The sequence below is a fragment of the Brachyistius frenatus genome, unplaced genomic scaffold (assembly GCF_029030835.1).
Source record: "Brachyistius frenatus isolate BFR_SWC_R1_liver_20210118 unplaced genomic scaffold, ASM2903083v1 Contig_48, whole genome shotgun sequence".
Taxonomy (NCBI): Eukaryota; Metazoa; Chordata; class Actinopteri; family Embiotocidae; genus Brachyistius; species Brachyistius frenatus.
In genome coordinates, this window is record NW_027210647.1 from 2,282,400 (window position 1) to 2,301,876 (window position 19,477).

General features: G+C 40.7%; 1 protein-coding gene across 3 annotated transcripts; it reads left to right on the forward strand.

Annotated features, from left to right (window-relative positions):
- Positions 1–4,352: 4,352 nt before the first annotated feature.
- On the forward strand, positions 4,353–18,846 carry ctps1b (CTP synthase 1b). Of its 3 annotated transcripts, none has more exons than XM_069703855.1 (18): positions 4,353–4,666; positions 8,723–8,903; positions 9,538–9,708; positions 10,012–10,112; positions 10,820–10,936; positions 11,156–11,239; positions 11,480–11,560; positions 12,036–12,187; positions 12,516–12,648; positions 14,560–14,648; positions 15,207–15,301; positions 16,344–16,406; positions 16,543–16,586; positions 16,674–16,770; positions 16,882–16,937; positions 17,170–17,266; positions 17,488–17,632; positions 18,173–18,846. In XM_069703855.1, the coding sequence occupies exons 2-18, from the start codon at positions 8,738–8,740 to the stop codon at positions 18,246–18,248; spliced, it is 1,767 nt and encodes a 588-aa protein (XP_069559956.1). In that variant the 5' UTR covers positions 4,353–4,666; positions 8,723–8,737; the 3' UTR covers positions 18,249–18,846. The 3 variants fall into 3 exon arrangements, with proteins under 3 accessions (XP_069559956.1, XP_069559955.1, XP_069559957.1); XM_069703854.1 differs by lacking the exon at positions 4,353–4,666 and adding an exon at positions 7,909–8,014; XM_069703856.1 differs by lacking the exons at positions 4,353–4,666; positions 17,170–17,266 and adding an exon at positions 7,909–8,014.
- The last annotated feature ends 631 nt before the right edge of the window (positions 18,847–19,477 follow it).

The window sequence follows — 19,477 nt, forward strand, 5'->3', positions numbered from 1 at the left end:
TACTCACACATGCATCCATGCTGACTTACATGTGCACACACACATACACACAGGCAGACCCTGCTGTGCCTGTAAAATCAGCATAGCTCTCAGAAATTCCTCTAACACCTCCCACCCCATGTGGACACACACATACACATTTACACACACACACACACACACACACACACACACACACACACACACACACACACACACACACACACACACACACACACACACACACACACACACACACACACACACACACACACACACACACACACACACACACTCGTGTGAGCCCACACAATTAATGTGAAATCACATCCATCTTCCACCCCGCTGCCCCTCCCCTGTTCTCCATTACAAATAGCTGAGGATTGCATTCTCTCCCTCTGGCCTTGCCTGATGTTGTTTTTACATGTCTTATTGTGTGCAATACTCTCCCTTATGTAAGACAAAATTACCCAACATGAGTGTTATTCTCAGCGGGGGTGACTGCACTGGTGCATTCCAAACTCAATGAGAGACGGAGGGAGATTGAGAGAGAGGTGAGAGGGAGATAATCTTTCCTTAATAGTTATTTTTATGGCAGCCATGGTTCACTAGATGGTCTACAATGGATTTCCTTTTAGAGGGAAGGGATGGGAGGGGGGGGAGGGGAGGACACAACATAGAGAGGTATGCTGCAAAAGTCATGAGTCAGATTCAAACTTATAAGCACCTGCTGAGCTACCACAATGCCTTAGAGTCAACAATCTTAAATGGATTATTTCTTTGCAGATTTTAACCCCCACCTCAGCATGAGTACTGAGGATTTCTTGATAAACATTAAACAAGAGACAAGTAAGCAGTGTGTGCAGTTGAGATCCTGTTTACCCTGTAAAGAGTCACGGGAGACTGGAATCTAGTCCAGAATACACTGCTAGAAGAAAGTAAAATATTCTAAACAGCTACAGCATTATGCACATTGTATATGGAAGACAAACATGCAAGAACCTCAGAAGACAGTGCTAAGACATGAAAGGGGATCTGACAGTGAGCATAACAGCAGTTGTTTTTTGTTGTTGTTTCTGATGCCTTGTGCAAACAACAAGTGACACATTCAGTCTTTTTATATAAGTCTTTGCATCACTGTGTCATGGTGGACCTTGATCAACCTTTGCTCTCTGTTGCAAGTCAGCATTACATCCACACTTGTTGCCAGACAGGTCACAATCCACAAGGGCTCATGCAGGCCTCATTGGTTCTGGCTGGGTCATGTTCCTGCATTCTTCCATACATGTGATCCAAAGTGATGTGTCCTCCAATCAAGTCGTCCATTGTCCTTGCTCTCCTTCATGAGGACTTCTCACAGACTAGGCAGAGGGCTGAGATACTGACATAGACAGATCCTCTATTGATAAGGACACCAAAATAGAACACTTCATTGTATAACACTGTAGCTTCTTTGTGGACACTGGCAAGCACACATGAGGTATGGGACAGGAATGGAGACAGTCTTTGACTGATACTGTGTTATGTGTGCGAAGCAAAATTTGTGTGGAATTGGGACCATTGCATGGTTATAGAATACAGTCAAGTACAGTCAACGTGAAAGCAATACAAATGCCCCTAATATGATACTGACATCTGTGAGCTTGAAGCTGCACTAATCACAATTTTTTTTTAATGCACAATAGGTCAAATTACTATGTTTATTGGTGTGATATAAAAATGCATTCATGCAGGATCAAATAAACCCTTATGTTGACCCTCTAGGTACATTTTGTTTTCCAAACCAGAAGAATGGAAAAGTCTTAAATGTACTCTGGTCAAGCGGAAAATGCTTTCCCCTAAAAAAACAAACAAACAACAAAAACAACAACAACCACAGTAACCTTTAACCAAAGACCTTTTAGTGACATGAGAATTATTTGCTGCAAGGACATGATACAACAATTCCAGGAAATATGTGTATCTTTGAGCAATGTGAGAAAGGTATTCATGTAATTGGTACCAAACTGTATGGTCATAAACCAATTTTACCTTTATAAAATCTCAGCAGCCAGTCACACCTCTCCTGCCTGTAAAGGATGCTGTCACAGCTAAGTGGTGTGGGCAAGCCGAACAGTCTTTAGTGCATGAAGAGGTTGAAATAATTGAATAACTGAGTTAGCAATAAAAGGACTGCTTGTTCATCCCAGCCTAGCATCTGACTTAAGAATGACATGTGGTTTAGAAGTGCTACAGCACGTGGTCACAAGGCATCAGGGTGCATCTCTTCCCTGGTATGATCCAGTATCAAACCCATTCAATGTCCAGTGCGATGTGAATGCCACCTCAGTTCTTTTGAGGGAGCAACATTGAATGTGTTACTAATTTAGGATGAAATAACCCCCTTATATTTTGATTAAAAAAGGATTCATCTACTTGTACATTAAGAAAGGTATTACTGTGAATAAGACCACATTTACATGGCATCATATTTACACAGCTGCCTTATTATATATGAAACCTGATATGTACTTTTTAATCATAACAGAATACAGAGCTGTATTTTCATTGTCAAAACAACAAAAGAATCCCTCACTATTTGGGCTGGCTTTGACATATTGATCTTGTCACTATTCCACCATCAAAAAACTCTTAACAGAACATATAATAGCTGTGCTGGTCAAAGGCCACAACCTGAAGTACTCCAGCTTGTTTGCACATTACACACATTATTTATAATGGAATACAGGGCTTGATGAATGAGCACCCATGATCTTCCTCTCGATCTCTCCATTGAGCAGACATGTCCTCCTGAAGGGGGGCTGAGCGGAGAAAAAAGAGGAGAGCTTGCTTTTTAAATTAATCAATCCTTTCTCATTTCCCCCTCTCCTCCTAGGCAGACAGACCTCTCCAGGAGGGGGGTCTGCGGCAGTAGGGAGGGGAAAAAAAACAAAACATTGTCATCTGTTTTCACGGAAGTGGCAGAGACCCAGCCTCTAGCTGTGCGTTGGCGAGGAGAGAGAAAAACGGATAGCAAGAGTGGAATGAGGGTAAGGAGGAGTAGGTGGCTATAGGGACGATAGGAAGGATAGGAAAGGGAAAGGTGCAAGAGGAGGTTGATCAAAGTAATCGGGAAGAGAGATCACCAGGCCACATGCTAGGAGTTGGGTTAGGATAATAGCCCAGGATCATGGGATATGCTGGCCTCCATACGTGTACAAAGGCAGCTCACAGATGACAGTGCAGTGGCATACCGGGCACTGATCCAGAGTGCCATCCCCCTTGGGAAGAGTCTCTCTTTCACTCTATTGGAGTGTCTCTCTCCCCTTGTCTCTCACAAATCACTCAATTCCTATTTGTCTTTCTCCCCATTTCACTCCCTCTCATCTCTCTATTGTCATCCCTGGTCCCGTGTTATCCAATAAACTCTCTCTCTCACTGCTTTTCTTCACTGGTCCTCATAATCAAATTAGATTTGCTTGAAGTAGCAGGATGAAAGACTTACTCTCAATGCAGACACCACAGACACCACCCTTCAACTGACATTTATTTTTTCAATAACTTGTGATTTTGGCAGAGAGAGCAGTAGATGTCACATTCCCACAGAGGTGCACGCGCACACAAACGCATGTATGCACGAAGCATAAACAGACTATTAAACAGGTTTAAGACAATGACAACAAACTCAGTGTGGGTTCCCCCAGAGGTCTATGAGCTGGATTTCTTGGAGAGACCATTGTTTTCCTCTGGCCTCCTATTTACAACCACACCTGACTTTCTTGTTTCATGTGTGTCACTGTCAGGAAATGTATACGTCAGTGTGACCATGTGGGTGTATTGTGTCACTGTGGACCTGTAACATCTCATATTAGTAAAAAAAAAAAAAAACATTTTTTAATTCGTGTTGCATAATGCTTAATAAAAGTCATACCATAACAAATTAACCTTACACTAACACTAAATGATTAGTTGATCATTCAGTCAGTTGACAAACAGCAAATTCAATGACAGCAATTTTGATAACCTAAAAATTGATAGTCATTAAATGTAGATTTGCTCCTCTTCTTTTTATTATATATACCCACAAGGGCCATACTTAAACGACATCCCCTTAGGGCACTGCAAATAACACTGCACTGCAACTCACACCAGAACTACACCCCCTTCAGGCACTGCACTACCACTGCACGTCACAACCATCACACACCCGCAGGGCACAACAGACAGTACAGTACTGCAATTAAGGTACACTGAAATCTCTGCGATGCAGACACCCGCACTCTCAGGGCGCATGCGCGGTAACTACTGAGTGGGTGAGCTTCAGTCCATCAGCTCTTCCACGCTGGGTTGGGACTGTAATCCATGTATCTTAAAATCATTAATACTAAACAAATGACATAGGACGCGACAAAGACAAACAAATAAATGCTAAATATGATCTAAAACTTCCAATGGTTCAAGACCCTCCCCCAGGGTCTTGCGCTTGGCGCTGGCACGGCCTCGAACAGGCTCTGTTATGGGGGGAGACCACCGGCCCAGCGCAGTGAGGCACCGCCACAGACTGCAGGGGAGCCTCGTCACCAGGCTGGAGAGCGGAATGCACTCCTAGGATTTCCCCGCCATCTCTACCTCGCCCAGCCTACCGCAGGAACCTTGCCCTACCGCCCACTCGTCTATCTCCGCCGCCGGCAGCCCTAAACAGCATCCGGTAAGTGAGTGTTGAATCGGCTTGCTCGGCTGGGTTTCTACCCGGTCACACACCGAGCTCCGTTCACTCTGCCCGTTTTAATCCTCTGTTCCCTCACTCACACACTCCTTACAGGTGCGATCACTCAGTAACCAGCGCAGGTGAACTCACCTGCTCCAACTCACTCTTCCCCTGCTTAGCAGACAGCGTCTCTCGCTACAGTGTTCTGTTTAGCGCCCTGGTTAAAATGGTTAAGTGTGTGTTTTTGCTTTTGCTGCAGTACAGCACTGCCCACATGCCTAATACCTCACTAATACCAAGAAAGTGGATCACATCACCCCAATTCTGGGGTCTTAACACTGGCTTCCTGTTGAACAAATAATCAACTTTAAAATCCTGCTGTTGGTGCATAAGGCACTGAATGGATTAGGGCCGAAATACATTTCTGATCTGCTGCTACCTTATGAACCATCCTGACCCCCCCCCCCAGGTCTCCTTTCTGTTCTCATAGTCAGAACTAAACATGGAGAAGCAGCATTCAGTTTTTATGCTCCACATTATCTGGAACAAACTCCCAGAAAGCTGCAGGTCTGCTGCAACCCTCAGCTCCTTTAAATCAAGATTGAAGACTTTTCTGCTTGCTGCTGCCTTTCATTAAACCAGATTTAAGGATGTTGATTGATTTCTTGCATTGCTGCATTTTACTACTGTCTTTTATTTCTTAAACTGCACTGTAACTTTTTCCTACTTTTTTGTTTGTTTAATGTTTTAATGACTGTTTTTAATGTGTTAATCACTGTTCTTAATTGTTTTTAAATGTCCTTTTCTTTTGCCTTATGTTTTGATGCTTTAAACGGTTTTATGTGAAGCACTTTGAATTGCCTTGTTGTCGAAATGTGCTATACAAACAAACTTGCCTTGCCTAACCCTTTGCTGCCACAGCCACTGTTTATCCAGCCCACCAAGCACACGAGCAGCCATAATGACACTAATTGCTCAAGAGCTCACTTTTCCTCTGAGTGAGTGGTTGTGTACTGCATTGTGCCTTAAAAGCCATCTGTGTTCCCGTCTTCAATCGATCTGTCGTGTGCGTTCCTGAACTACAAGAAGACAGCGGAAAGCTCCACTCCCATTCATAAATAATGTGTGTGAGGTGAGGGGGTGTGGGCTACTGTTTCTGTGCATCTGTTTGAGCTTTGAGTTGGACCGCTTCACCCCACTGGAGGTCTGGAAGAGTGACATCTGATTCTTATGCTATCTGGCTTCACAGGGTGGAGCTGAAAGGAATGTTGCCAACACAAACTGATGTTTGACTTTGGGAGAATGTTTGTATCCTCCTTCTGGGATGTGAACAGCTTTTACTGTTCATTTACACTACTTACGCCACCATATTACAAGGAATAGATGGTGTTATCTAATACATGGTGGTAAGTGGTGCAGGTGCTCAAAAAAAAATAAAAAAAAATACTCATAACACATTATAATTAGTGAAGAGATATGTTGAGTTATTTGATTCAACACCCACAAATTAGTTCCAGGAAACAGCTTTTTATTTCTGACTCCTGTGAGAAGAGAAAATGACTGTTTTCACTTGATGCATTTTAAATGGAAAACAGATAATTAATGACATGCTGTTGTTTGACAGTTATTTTCATTATTAATTAATTTTCTGATTATTTTTTAAATTGATTGATAAATCATTATCCTTCAGCATCATCAATTTTCTTTCTAAAAGTCCAAAAACTGAAAACATTCAGTTTACTATAAATTTAAAAAAAAATTCTTCCATTTGAAAATCTTTACATCTAAAGATTAGCCTACTACATTACATCTCATTTGTTGAATATGCACAAAAAAATATGTAATAATTGGAAATAATAAGAATACATATGCCTGCCACTGTATTTTCACTTTGCAGTCACTTATGCGATTGTTAGTATCTCAAGTCTTCAGTGCCATTTATGATTTTATGTCAGTTTTAATAATAGCAAAGTCAATCAATTCTGTATGAGTTCCAACATGATTTAGGTGGACACAATTGCCCAGACACATTGGCTTCTCTTGATCTTTGTGGGAAGTAAGAACATTAGTGGTTTTGTAGACACATATACAGTATGAACACAGCACATTTCAAAACACGTCATTGCAAGGAACTGTCTTGTCATCCGTGCCTGAGAAAATAGGAATATACTGTGATTGTGAAGTGCAGCCATCACCAGATGCGTTTTGCAAACAGGTAGACTCAAAGAGGTAGAATTACCTTTGAATAGCCCTCCCTGGTATTTTAAGATTGCAGAGAGATGAGAGAAGCTCAGTACCTCTTCATGCAGGAGGTTAATGTGTGTCTGTGCTCACTTGTCAGATGTAATTGAAGGGAACAGCTTATGAAAATGAGGTGGCAGGGATGAGGTCTTTAATTAGATCAAGATCATGGACAGAAATGAATTAGAATCACCACTCTCATTACCCATAGCAAAAGTGGAGCAGCACGACAGTGAATACATGAAGGACAGACAGTGTTACTGTGTAAATTAGTTTTTTTTTTTTTTTTTTGGGGGGGGGGAGTTATTGCTCTATTTTGTAATGCCTCACTTGACTATACCAGGATATATGATGGTATCCATACCTTCACCAGTATTAATCTTTGTCTTACTGCATCTGATGGCTTATTTTCCTCCATAAAGTTAGTTGGATCATTATTTGTGACTAATGTTGTGCACGTCAAAAGCTCAATTTAGCCATGATTTAGGCTGAATAAAGCAACATAGAGCGCTAATGCCATCTAGTGGTAAGAGATTGTTTGAAATAATAAATAATCAAGTTACATAACAAAGATGATAAAAAAAAAAATTCTATATAGTTTGACTTTACTACTATAATATCTATAGGCACGTTTTCACTGGATTACAAAATATGACTGATAATAAACATGATATCTCAATTAATAACCAGTCTCAATAATGGAAAGGAGGTCAACTTCTTGTACAAATACCGGACAACATGATTAACTGATAATATTCAATAAGCGTGATCATTTTTTTAAATTATAATTATTATCAATTTCAATTATAAAATGCACACGCAACTGACCTTGAATTACTTTAGTCATAACAATGTATAGGATGTGAGTCTTACCTTTTCGCCCCGAGTACGGTATCTAGGGAGAATTAAATCCGAATGCAGTCACCTGATTGGTGGATCCTGTGTGGGCGGCGGCCTGAGCTTTGCCTGAAAGGCTCAGAAGAGGGAATACAATAACCCGCGAAATCAACGGAAGGACGCACGTCGGCGCTGTGAGAAGTGGCCCGGACAGTCAGCTTGTCCTACACGTGCTTTCACTGCAGAGGGAACGCGTGGGTCTGATACTCGGTAAATAAAGGAGATTTCATAAGATAAATATCACCCGTGATTGGTATTCCGGGACGCCTGTTTCTCCGTTAACTAATATGTGACGGTTGTGCTCTTTCAGAGAGTCGGTTGACAATGTATAATCCCGCCGAGTTGGTCGTTGTTGTCTCGAAATTGGATACAGCTAGGTAGCAGACGTTACGGGGGGGGTGTATGTCCCACACACAGACACGCACATGATATTAGCTCACTTAAGGCAGGTCAAACTTCCCAGCCGCTCAGGTGTCGGCTTTACACAAGTATGTACATCGTGTTCTTTTAGTGATATTAAGTTGGCATGGTAACGATAAACTGAAATAACCCTGAAACCTCCCGAAGTCGTCTCTTAATATTTCCCCGCTTAACGTCCTGCCTGTTTTCCCGCCATTTCACTTGTAACCGCACGTTAAGCCCAGTGTTATTGTTTTTTTTTTTAATTGATTTTTACTCCTTAACTGATACCATACATAATACTAATGTAAGCAAAAGGATGTAAGGAAATGGTTAGCTCCACTTCCGAAGCTCAATCATTGCCTAATACACTGTTTAAATGCTTTCCAAGTCTCAATTGGCATCAGCAGTACATCTCCCATGTGGCAAAGCAGCCCTGGAGGTGTATTGTATTTTTTGTAATTTTTTTTTTTTGCAGGTTATTTAATGATTTATTTATTTTTTTGTGTGTGTGTTCAGTCGTCATATCCCACTATGAAGTACATCCTGGTTACTGGTGGTGTGATATCTGGCATTGGTAAGGGCATCATTGCCAGCAGTGTTGGAACAATCCTCAAGTCCTGCGGCCTTCGTGTCACAGCCATCAAAATCGACCCTTATATCAATATTGATGCTGGCACCTTCTCACCTTATGAACACGGTGAGTAAATTACCATGCCCAACAACATTGATCTTTAATGTCATAGATCATCCATCATGTACTGCATTAATTGATCGTGTGGTTGACTCCTGCAGTTCATTTATGACAAGATATGTGGTTGGAGCATTATGCCCTCGAAGATGAAAGGAGATGATCAGGTTTCTTCCTTACAGTAGATATTTGTTGTGTCAGCAGACAAAACACTGAATTTTTACTAGTTTCAGATCTGCTGTCACACTAAGGGTGTTGATTTTCAAATGAACACAATCTCTGGCTGAGTGTTTTAAGCATTATTTCAGAAATAATCTGTAATACTAACACATCTGAAAACGCATATCACATGGCCATTCGTATACACTTGAGTATGCCACCCAAGACCAGTAAAGCACTGTATTTGGTCACAAATCAAGGATGGACACGTCGTGAATGATTAAACCAGGAAGTAAACATGGTTCTCTGTCATTGTTTTCAAAAGAAAACGGGGATTTAAAGACTAAAACAGGGTCAGCAGGCTGTATTTTAGGTGTGCAAAAGGGCCGAAGTGGTAAAAGTTATGCATTTTATGAAATCATATTTGTATAGATCTAGCCTAAAAATGGATCCTATGAATGGATGTCATTTCTGTGCTTTACAGGGGAGGTGTTTGTTCTCGATGACGGTGGTGAGGTGGATCTAGATTTGGGGAACTACGAACGTTTCCTGGACATTCACCTTATCAGAGACAACAACATAACCACTGGAAAGATTTACCAGTCAGTAATCAACAAGGAGAGGAGAGGAGACTACCTGGGCAAGACTGTACAAGGTTAGAGATCACTGCATGTGTCGCTTGTTCTCTTTTGGCTTTAAAAAATATACAAAAGCAGGTTTGGGCAATGCTGCTTAATTTGTCTGAGAGGTATCTTAAAATGCAAATACATAGATAATTAAAACAAATGGTTTTTTTTTGTTTCTATTCCTGTTTGAATTTAAATTTAAACACTTTTTGGAAACTTTATGCAAAATAGAAACACACTCGATATTTTTATTCAGCCAGTAAGTGTCCAACATGCAATGTAAACCCTTTTATACAATTTATATATATATGATCGTATTTATGTTTTTGCAGTGGTACCCCACATCACAGATGCCATCCAGGAGTGGGTATTGAAGCAGGCTAGGATTTCAGTAGATGATGACGGTGTGGAGCCCCAAGTTTGTGTCATAGAGGTAATTTTTTTTTGGCAGAGGAACTTTGCATTCAGTGGGAGTCGATCCTGGACTTTGTCTTTATCAGGCCAGAAGTGTAATTTATTCTCCCGTGGGTTATTCTTAAATGATTTGTGACCAGGATGCTATTTTTCTTGAGGTTTTCGATCAGGAGCGAAACGAAGTGTGTTGCCTGAAGCAGTAGAAAATATTGGCAGTATTCTGTAAGAGGTATGAGAAATCACTGAACCTACACAAATGGACGTGTCAGTGAAGCAGAGAAACAAACACAAGTTTGAGAAACCGAAAAGTCTGGGATTTAAAAATGGATTTTATTTTTAAGGAGAGGCTGTAAAACTATCCAGACTGTTTCTGCCTCCAGCCATGGGAAAGAAAGGATATTTATCCAAATACATAAAAGTGTTGAATCTCAGTGATATGAATCAAGTATTTGTTTTACTGTATGTACTGCAAAATTATTTTATCTTTGATAAATTTGCAGCTGGCAAGACTCATGTGCTAATAAACCAAGTTAAGTTATTATCCTGCCTCCAGCAGTCCTCTTCACGAGGCATACTTCAAACCAGCTCGGACAGTGTTATGTGCTCAGAATCTGCTGACGACATGCTGTTCTTTCCAAGTCTATCAGAGTCTGTAAGGTGCTGGGAACAAACCTGTGAGTTCATGCCTGCAGTTCTGTGACGTAAGCTGATGTTTTGTGTCAACAGCTGGGAGGCACAGTAGGGGACATTGAGAGCATGCCTTTTATTGAGGCCTTCAGACAGTTCCAGTTCAAGGTGAAGAGGGAGAACTTCTGCAACATCCATGTCAGCTTGATACCACAGGTATGATTTCCTAATTATCACATGTATTCATTGCATATTTATTCCAGGAAAAAGGATTAACTGGAAGATTACCATATGTTTATAAAATATGTTTGACTTCATTTATTTGAGTGAAAAAGGCTATTGCACAGTAAAAAAAAAAAAAAAAAAATCACCGCTGATTTATTTTGCACAGACAGTTAAAATTCAGTTTTAGCTGAATGTATCTTTTGTCTTCAGCCCAATACTACGGGAGAGCAAAAAACCAAACCGACCCAGAACAGTGTCCGAGAGCTCAGAGGGCTCGGCTTGTCTCCAGATTTGGTGAGTCAGATAAAAGTTGGTTCTCAGACTTTGCTCTCCTGCCAGCGCCACAGATATACACAGGCCAGGTTATTATTTTTTATTATCTTTTCGATAAATCCGTATTTGTTGGTCCAAGATTTATGTCATGATGTAGACAACTAAATGAAATCTGACAAAGCACATCTTAAACAAAGTCTGCCGCCATGGTATTATTTTTGTTTATTTATATCACTCTAAATAGACATATTTCTTTGCCAGATAATGTGCCGCTGTACAACGCCCCTGGTAACATGTGTCAAGGATAAGATCTCCATGTTTTGTCATGTGGAGCCCACACAGGTGAAGTATTTTGATTTCATCCTTTAAACGACATCACGTAAAACTGTGTATAGAGTAGGCTGCTAATATGGTTGTTTTAAAGCTGTACACTTCATGCCAATATTGTGGTGTATACATGTAATGATGTAAGAGAATTACAGAACTTATAAGAAGGACAGGAGCTACACAATAAAGACTACCCACCACTTCCTATATGCTTTTATCACATAGGCTTGATTATTATGTGATCAAACATTTTACTTGGTTATATCTACAGATGTTTTTTTGCACTGGCGTGTTGCTGCATTTGACTGAATTTAAGCTACGGAATTGTTTAAATGTCTACCCAATAAAGAAATCCAGCATATATAAAAATATATAAGGAAATTAATTCAAACTATAACATTTTTCAAATTAAAATAACAACGTTATAATGTTGACACTAATTTAGATCAAATTAAAATAGTGAAATAACACATTTTCGGACTCTTTCCAGGTGATCTGTGTCCACGATGTCTCCTCCATCTATAGAGTGCCCCTGCTGCTGGAGGACCAGGGTGTTGTGACCTACTTATGTAATCGGCTGAACCTACCTATCGAGATGAGGCCTAGAAGGATGCTCACAAAATGGAAGGAGATGGCTGACAGGTGAGACCTGTGAGGATGTTTGTCTCGGCAGCCGATTTGTCTTGCTCAAGGGTTGTGAGGAAATGGGCACAAATAACACACCTCTCGGTTCTTGGACAGTCCTTTCAGTCACACACCCACCACTGGGGAATATTGTTACAAACCAGAAATTGTTGAACTCTTAAAGATAAAACTTCCTCAGAACTATGTGCTGTGGGGACTGAGGAAGTTTTGTCTTTAAGAGGCTGGAAGTGAAGGTAAGATAACTGACTGTTCAGTTGCTGTTTAGAAGTTCTGCGTGAATGATGCACCGGGGTCAATGGTGTTAACCATTTCCCTGTCTCTTCAGGTATGACCGTCTCTTGGAGCATGTTTCCATTGCCCTGGTGGGGAAATACACAAAGCTATCCGACTCCTACACGTCCGTTATTAAGGCCCTCGAGCACTCTGCCCTTGCCATTAATCACAAACTAGAGGTCAAGGTACGGAAACATTTAACACTTTTCTGGTTTCAGCATCGCTGCTTTACAGTTATTGTTTGGACTGTTGTCACTGAACTCGTAGAACTTCAATAATGACGTTCCCACAGGGTTGGATAAAATATATATATATTTTTTTTAAAAAGGAACGTATTCGCAGAACTTTTGGGATCCTCTTGGAATACTTTAAAAAAGAGCACATGTAAAATGGTTGTTCTGTATTGTCATGATGTTTTCTTTTACCGATACTCCTGGCTGGTGAAGTTGTTCGCTGCCTTTTGCAGGCAGAGTGTTCAGAGACCGACAAACCTCTGTCTTTCCCCCGGTGATTTTTATGAGGTATAGATTAATTTCACTGTGTTCTGTACTGATATCATCTCAGCAGGAACTGATTGATGCACTAAAGCATTGCACTTGTTGCCTACTTATAAGATCTGACAGTAAACCTACCTCTCGCTTTGAATTAGGATTTTTACATTTATTTCTGTTGGAAAAATTACTCAAGAGGCTTGGTTCAAAATCAAACACATCGGACATTTATTCTTGCAAGAAGGAGCGAATACGTGCCACCCTCAAAGAGAGGTGTCCAGCAGTGCTCTCCCCAGCAGTCCTCTGTAGCAGGGCTCCAGCAGTTCTCTACAGCAGGGCTCTCCCCAGCAGTTCTCCAGCAGTCCTCCCCAACAGTCCTCGCCCCAGCCGGGCTCTACCCAGCCTGGTTTCCCCTCCGCAGTCCTCTTTAGCAGGGCTTTCCTTAGGGCAGCTTTTATACAGTTGACAGTCACCCCCATTCCCTTTGTATCTGCTTTCGTATGGTAATACAGAGTTGGTTGCAGGTCACGAGATAAGGACACCGGGGAGTCGTCAATTAGACGCGGAAAGAATCGTTTGCAAATAAGACAGAAAGCAAAGGAAACTTTTCGGACCCTGCTTGACAAAGAGACTTTCCGGAGCCACAATACAAACAAGAGGAAGAGACAAATCTTTTTTTTTTTCCCCCCATCTATTTCTTATTTGCTCTTCAGTCTGTTTGACACCTTCGGGGCTGCAGGTGAAATGATGAGACTAAAACGTTCATACACGTCATGAGAATACATCTAATAAAAATCTAATTTAATGAAATATCCTCATGTAATTGGTCTGATCTTCTTCTGCACTTTATGGTAAAGTGATGTTTTAAGCCAAGTCTTTCAACTTTGGCGACACATTCACACGGTCGGTGTTTAAAAAAACAAAAAAAAAACCACTATTTTTTTGCACATCCTTTCCGTCATTTCGCTGCTGCAGCTGTGTTGCTGTCAGTGTGGATTATGTGTTTAACTTCAGTATAGTTTTTTTTTTTTTTTTTTAAATTTTTATTATTATAGTAGCACCTCATTTTTAAAATATGTGCCTCTGCTGTCAGTGCACTTGACAATGTCTGCGATTGGTCAGATGCTGCCAAACACCTCTTTTATGTGAAAGCTCTCAAAGCAGAAAGCGTTAACAGAGAAAGCTGATAACCACCGTCGGAGACCCGATTATTTCTGACGGCGAGTTTCCGCTTTGTTGAGCAGCTCAGACACGGAACACCTGGGTGTGATGAACTTGCTTCGTGGTACACGCCTCTGGTTTGTCGCTAAAACTGTCTAGGTTAACTTTGAAATTGAAAGTGTCACTTGCGTGCGTTTCTTTCAAATTAGATGTGGAATCGGAAAATAAATACAAAGTTTTCATCATCCACAAAACAAAACTTGTAAATACCGCATTTCAAAATGTGACGTTGACTAAATATAGATACTTCACTTTGCTATTCTGCTGTTACTTGTATTCCGTTGCATCAGAACCCTGCGTTTGCATGCGTTTCTATGGCAGTTTGCCCGTTGCCCTGACGTTGACTGATCTCTTTCCAAATTCTACTGTTTGTTGTTATTGCAGTACATCGACTCTGCTGACTTGGAGAATACAACTCTGCAAGACGAGCCAGTGAAATACCACGAGGCCTGGCAAAACCTCTGCAGTTCTGAGTGAGGAGACCGACCTGGGAGAAACGTGCGCTTGGATGATGTTGGAAATTAGCTGCTATTAATGTCAAGTTTTATACTCTGGTGATACAAGTGTTATCATTCATGCCACATGATGGCAGTAAAGCGTAATATTACAGACGTGAAGAGTTAAGTTTGTGAGTACTGCAGTGGTTTTCAAATGGGAAGAGACTTGACTAGCTGGAGGCGGTACATTTTCTGCAAAAAGCCAAGAGGTGATTTTATAGCTTTTGGGGTTTATTTTAATAAAGAAAACACCCTTTTTCTGATGATACTTTACTTGATACTTCTTGCAAAGCTTTGCAAATGAAAAGTTACTTATTTCAAGAGCCATACACTATGCTATTGAACTAGATCAGTAGATTGATGGACAGTAACAATCTGGACTGTTTCCCTTAGACCTTTTCCAGAGAGAGTGGCTGAAGGTCTGAATAGAGAAAGTCTTGTGTGGAACGCCAACGGCTTAGATTCTCTCAAATGTGTGAATTCACCAAAATCACAATTGAACTGAGGCTAGACTACTTTCTTTCCTTTCCACAGCGGTGTGTTGGTACCAGGAGGATTTGGTGCGAGAGGGACAGAGGGCAAGATACAGGCTATTGGCTGGGCGAGGAAACAGAATAAGCCGTTCCTGGGTAAGATGTGTTGTTATGTCAGAGGGTTGGCCTTCTCCGTTATGACATATCATATTTATTATCTTTTATACCTGAAGAAAATCTGATGAGGACCATACATAAAACATGTTCCCTCCTGTCTGTCTCTCAATTAGAGTGTAGTAATACTTTGGCATACAGCTCCGTACCTTTAATACTCTGTCAATGTTTACTCTGTCAATCATTCAAGTAATAACTACAGTATCTCTAAAAACTATTTGCTGCTTTGTACCTCATCATGTTTATTTATTTTGCAAGGCTGAATCACAATGAAAGTAGTTCATTTTTGATACGGATTGGCAGGAAAATGAAAACAACATTAAAAATGGATATTAAAAAAAAAAAAAAGTATATAATTGATAGCAACATCTCAACCACAGCTCAGTATTTAGAAGTTGCATCATGATGTGGGAATGCAACAAACCCTCAAAGGTTTGTGGAAGCTACAGTAAGCTCCAAATTTATTTAACTTTTTTCCAGCAAATCATCAATTTAATATTTAATGCACCAAAGTACACATAATTAAAAAGAATGCTTTGGCAGGACTTGAAAAGTGCCGTTCAATGAAGATCTCAATGCATCTTGACATAATTGGAGCAATTATGCAAAGACAAATGAGGGAACATTGTTGAGTTGAGGCTCAAAGTCGACGCGGAACCACTTTATCCGTAGACACGAGACCATAATGTCTCCCACACGTGTCTCTACAAAATATAAATGTGAAGACCTGAATATACCTCTCCAGTCAGCATGTGCTTTATCTCTGTATATATTTTTAGAACCATTTGCAGAGGTTAGTTTTTACCTTAAACATTAAAGTTTCATTTCCTGCCGATCAGAAGAAAGAAGAAAAAAAGAAGCTTAATTGCATCCACAAGCAACATTCAAAGTTGTGTACGAATGTACAGAGAGGCGGCTGCGTAGGCGAGTGCGGCTGGCACCATGGAGGTCTTGTTCAGTCTATTAATGAGACCTTGCTATACCTCTAATTATAAAAGAATCCTGCTGGTCTTGTTCTGTGCAGGGGTATGTCTGGGCATGCAGCTGGCAGTGTGCGAGTTTGCCCGTAACGTTCTTGGATGGGAAGGTGAGTAATTGTGCAGTTCAGCGAGGGACATCAATAAGAAACATTTGATTCCTGTGGTTTCCAATTTAATAATGAACAAACTCCAGCCTTGTTGGGAAGTTTATCTGAGCTCAGATCCGTTTTGCTTCTTTTTCAGATGCCAACTCCACCGAATTTCATCCCGAATCCAAACACCCCGTGGTAGGCTATCTATGTCTTTTTCATGCCCATCATGCGCACATCACATTATACCAGCAGGGTGGTGTAACATCCAGTCGATCTTAACAGGTGATCGACATGCCAGAGCACAACCCGGGGCAGATGGGCGGGACTATGAGGTTGGGGAAGAGGCGAACCATTTTCAAATCCAACACCAGTGTTCTGAGTATGTACCTTCCTGAATCAAATGAGGCTCTGTTGCCTTTTTTTTCTTTCTTTCTTTCTTTCTTTCCTCAAAACTACAATGTTTGTGATAACTGATGTTTTATTGTTACAGGAAAACTGTACGGAGATGTGGAATATGTTGAAGAGAGGCACAGACACAGATTTGAGGTAGAGACCAAAACAAGGTTTTTAAAGCTTTTAGTCTTGGACCACAAAACCTGAAAAATATTTGAATACAAACTTATATTTTCCAGGAGAAGAAAAATATATTCTACACTATCTTATTCGTGTTTCAGGGACTTCAGTTTCTTTTTCAACCTTTCTCTACTTTTTGTTGGGTCCAGACAAATAAAAAAATGTTCCTTGAAACTGAAACCTTAAATTTCATCGCCACAATTAGGTGAATCCAGAGCTGAAGCACCACTTTGAAAAAAGGGGCCTTCAGTTTGTTGGCCAGGATGTGGAAGGAGAGCGAATGGAGGTCATTGAATTGGAGGGTGAGTGGAAAGCGTTATTGAAAACAAGAAACCAGTTGCTGATATCCATAAATACAACTCTTAAACATGCGCACGGGACAGCACGCTTAACTTCAAATTGTCTTATTTTTTGGGATGTATGAGTATTAAAGCTGCACGCGTATTCTGGTCGGATGTATTCTTAAAGTACAAATGTAGCGACGGTCAAAACATTTGCTATCATCCACTCTTTGTGTTTACAGACCATAGTTATTTTGTTGGAGTGCAGTTCCACCCGGAGTTCACCTCCAGACCCATCACACCTTCTCCTCCGTACTTTGGTCTCCTGCTGGCTGCTGTAGGAAAACTCCAGAGCTACCTGGCCAAAGGCTGTCGCCTCTCTCCACGGTAAACTCCCAGCACAGCAATGACTTCTCACCCAAAGGTGGAAGTTCAAATGAAACTGTGAAATGGAAATGGTCCAGTAGTTCCTCAGACATTAGTTTGTTCCCTTCTAACTTTCCACAATTCTGCAGACAGCTGAATGTTATTTCATTGTTTTATATCTTGCTGTTCTCCACACCGGCTGCAGTGGTCGCTGATTTGAAATCGGTTTTGAAAGTAGTTCTTTTTTTGGGGGGCATTAAATCACATTTGAGTGACGTTTAAACCCTTTAACCGTCTCTGTAGTGGTATTTATGTTGCCGTGTTAAAATGTAGAGCTAACTTATCTTTTAACATGAAATAGGACAGCTGCAGCGATAGCTTGGTACATTTTTAGTGGCGATCATTGCGCTTTTAAAATGAAATCAAAATGCCCGTGAGTATTAGAGTCACAGTTCACAGCGACGCTATAATGTCACCGTTGTACCTGCTGTTATATTAAAACAATCCCTGCCGAGTGTGAGTGCTGCAATAGTCACTTTATGCATTTACCTCTCATTTCAGGGACACTTACAGCGACCGCAGCGGTAGCAGCTCTCCAGACATGGAACTCTCCGAGCTGAAGTTCCCCTCGTTGTAGTGGTGTTAGTTGTTGTGTTTGTGTCGAAGCCCGGGAAAAAAGTTGGGCCTGCCCTTGACTGACACTGCAAAACCAAAATTTGTATGAAGTTGTTTTTACACGTATTGGTTTAATCTGCTGTTAATAATGTACACTTTGAACACATTATGCCCTCGGTGAATGTATAAAAGTAAAGGAATTATGTTGCTTTCGAGTCACCGCACTAAGCGAAAGGTGGGAAAAGGGTATTTATGGAGCGGCTGTAAGAAAACTAGATGCACAGAAAACACGTGTTGACTAAAATCAAATGGAACGGGGCGAATGATGAATGCGAAATATATCGGCCCGCCGATGTGAAGTGAGTGCAGTGCCATTTAAGAAAGAGTTGCTTCGGCAAAATTGCATGAATCAGTGACGGCGTAACGGTAAAAGTCCCAGCCTGCAATCAGCTTTGTACTCGTTGCCGCCGTCCTGAAAATCAGTCCAACACAATACATGAAAACACTGGTAAGAAACCTGATGTCACAGTTGGCAATTTACAATGTGCCTGTGTATCCTGTTATTGTTGCACTTACTCCGTTCAAAGGCTTGTTATTGTCTGCGTTACAGATTTATTATGTGTATTTCTTCCTCTGTTTAAGTAACACGTTTGGTTTTCAATCATCTTGCTCTGTAATGCGTTCACATCCAAGGGTGAGAATAAATTGGCCCACAAAGATTGTGACTGTAAAGTAAAATGTGATTATATTATAAAATATTCTGTTGTAATAATATGAACGATTACACCAGTCAATCACCTTGACACGGGATTTTGCAAAGCTGCGCACTTTTGAGTGTTTTAAGTTTTCATGAATTAAAACATGAACTCACCAGTTGATTTTGCACACCTTTTATATTTGAGGCCTTTTGCCTCTTGCCACCAAACACAATTTTGTAGTCCATTATCCTTTAACGTCTTATCTGACCCAAAACATACTAAAATGAAATATGCTGATGCGCAGGCATCTGACAATCTGACCTTTTGAGTCAACTGTAGGAAATGGGAAATTAAGTTTGGCATTTTAAGACCGATAAAAAGGCCAACTTCATTTTGAATGCACCAAACTTCCAAGTTACATTTACAGTCCTGGTTAGCTTGCATAATAACGCGTGTGCTGCCAACGTCATTATTTATCTGTTTGTGACCCAAATGAATAAAAAGGGCCTATTTTTTTTTTTTTTATATTTATGATGTTAAAATGCGCATATGA

Bases quoted from the DNA above. Each gene is read 5' to 3' on its own strand.
- ctps1b (XM_069703855.1), top strand. From the start codon at position 8,738: ATGAAGTACATCCTGGTTACTGGTGGTGTGATATCTGGCATTGGTAAG. The intron at 11,240-11,479 runs GTGAGTCAGATA...TTTCTTTGCCAG, and splicing joins TCGGCTTGTCTCCAGATTTG to ATAATGTGCCGCTGTACAAC. The intron at 17,633-18,172 runs GTAAACTCCCAG...CTCTCATTTCAG, and splicing joins GGCTGTCGCCTCTCTCCACG to GGACACTTACAGCGACCGCA.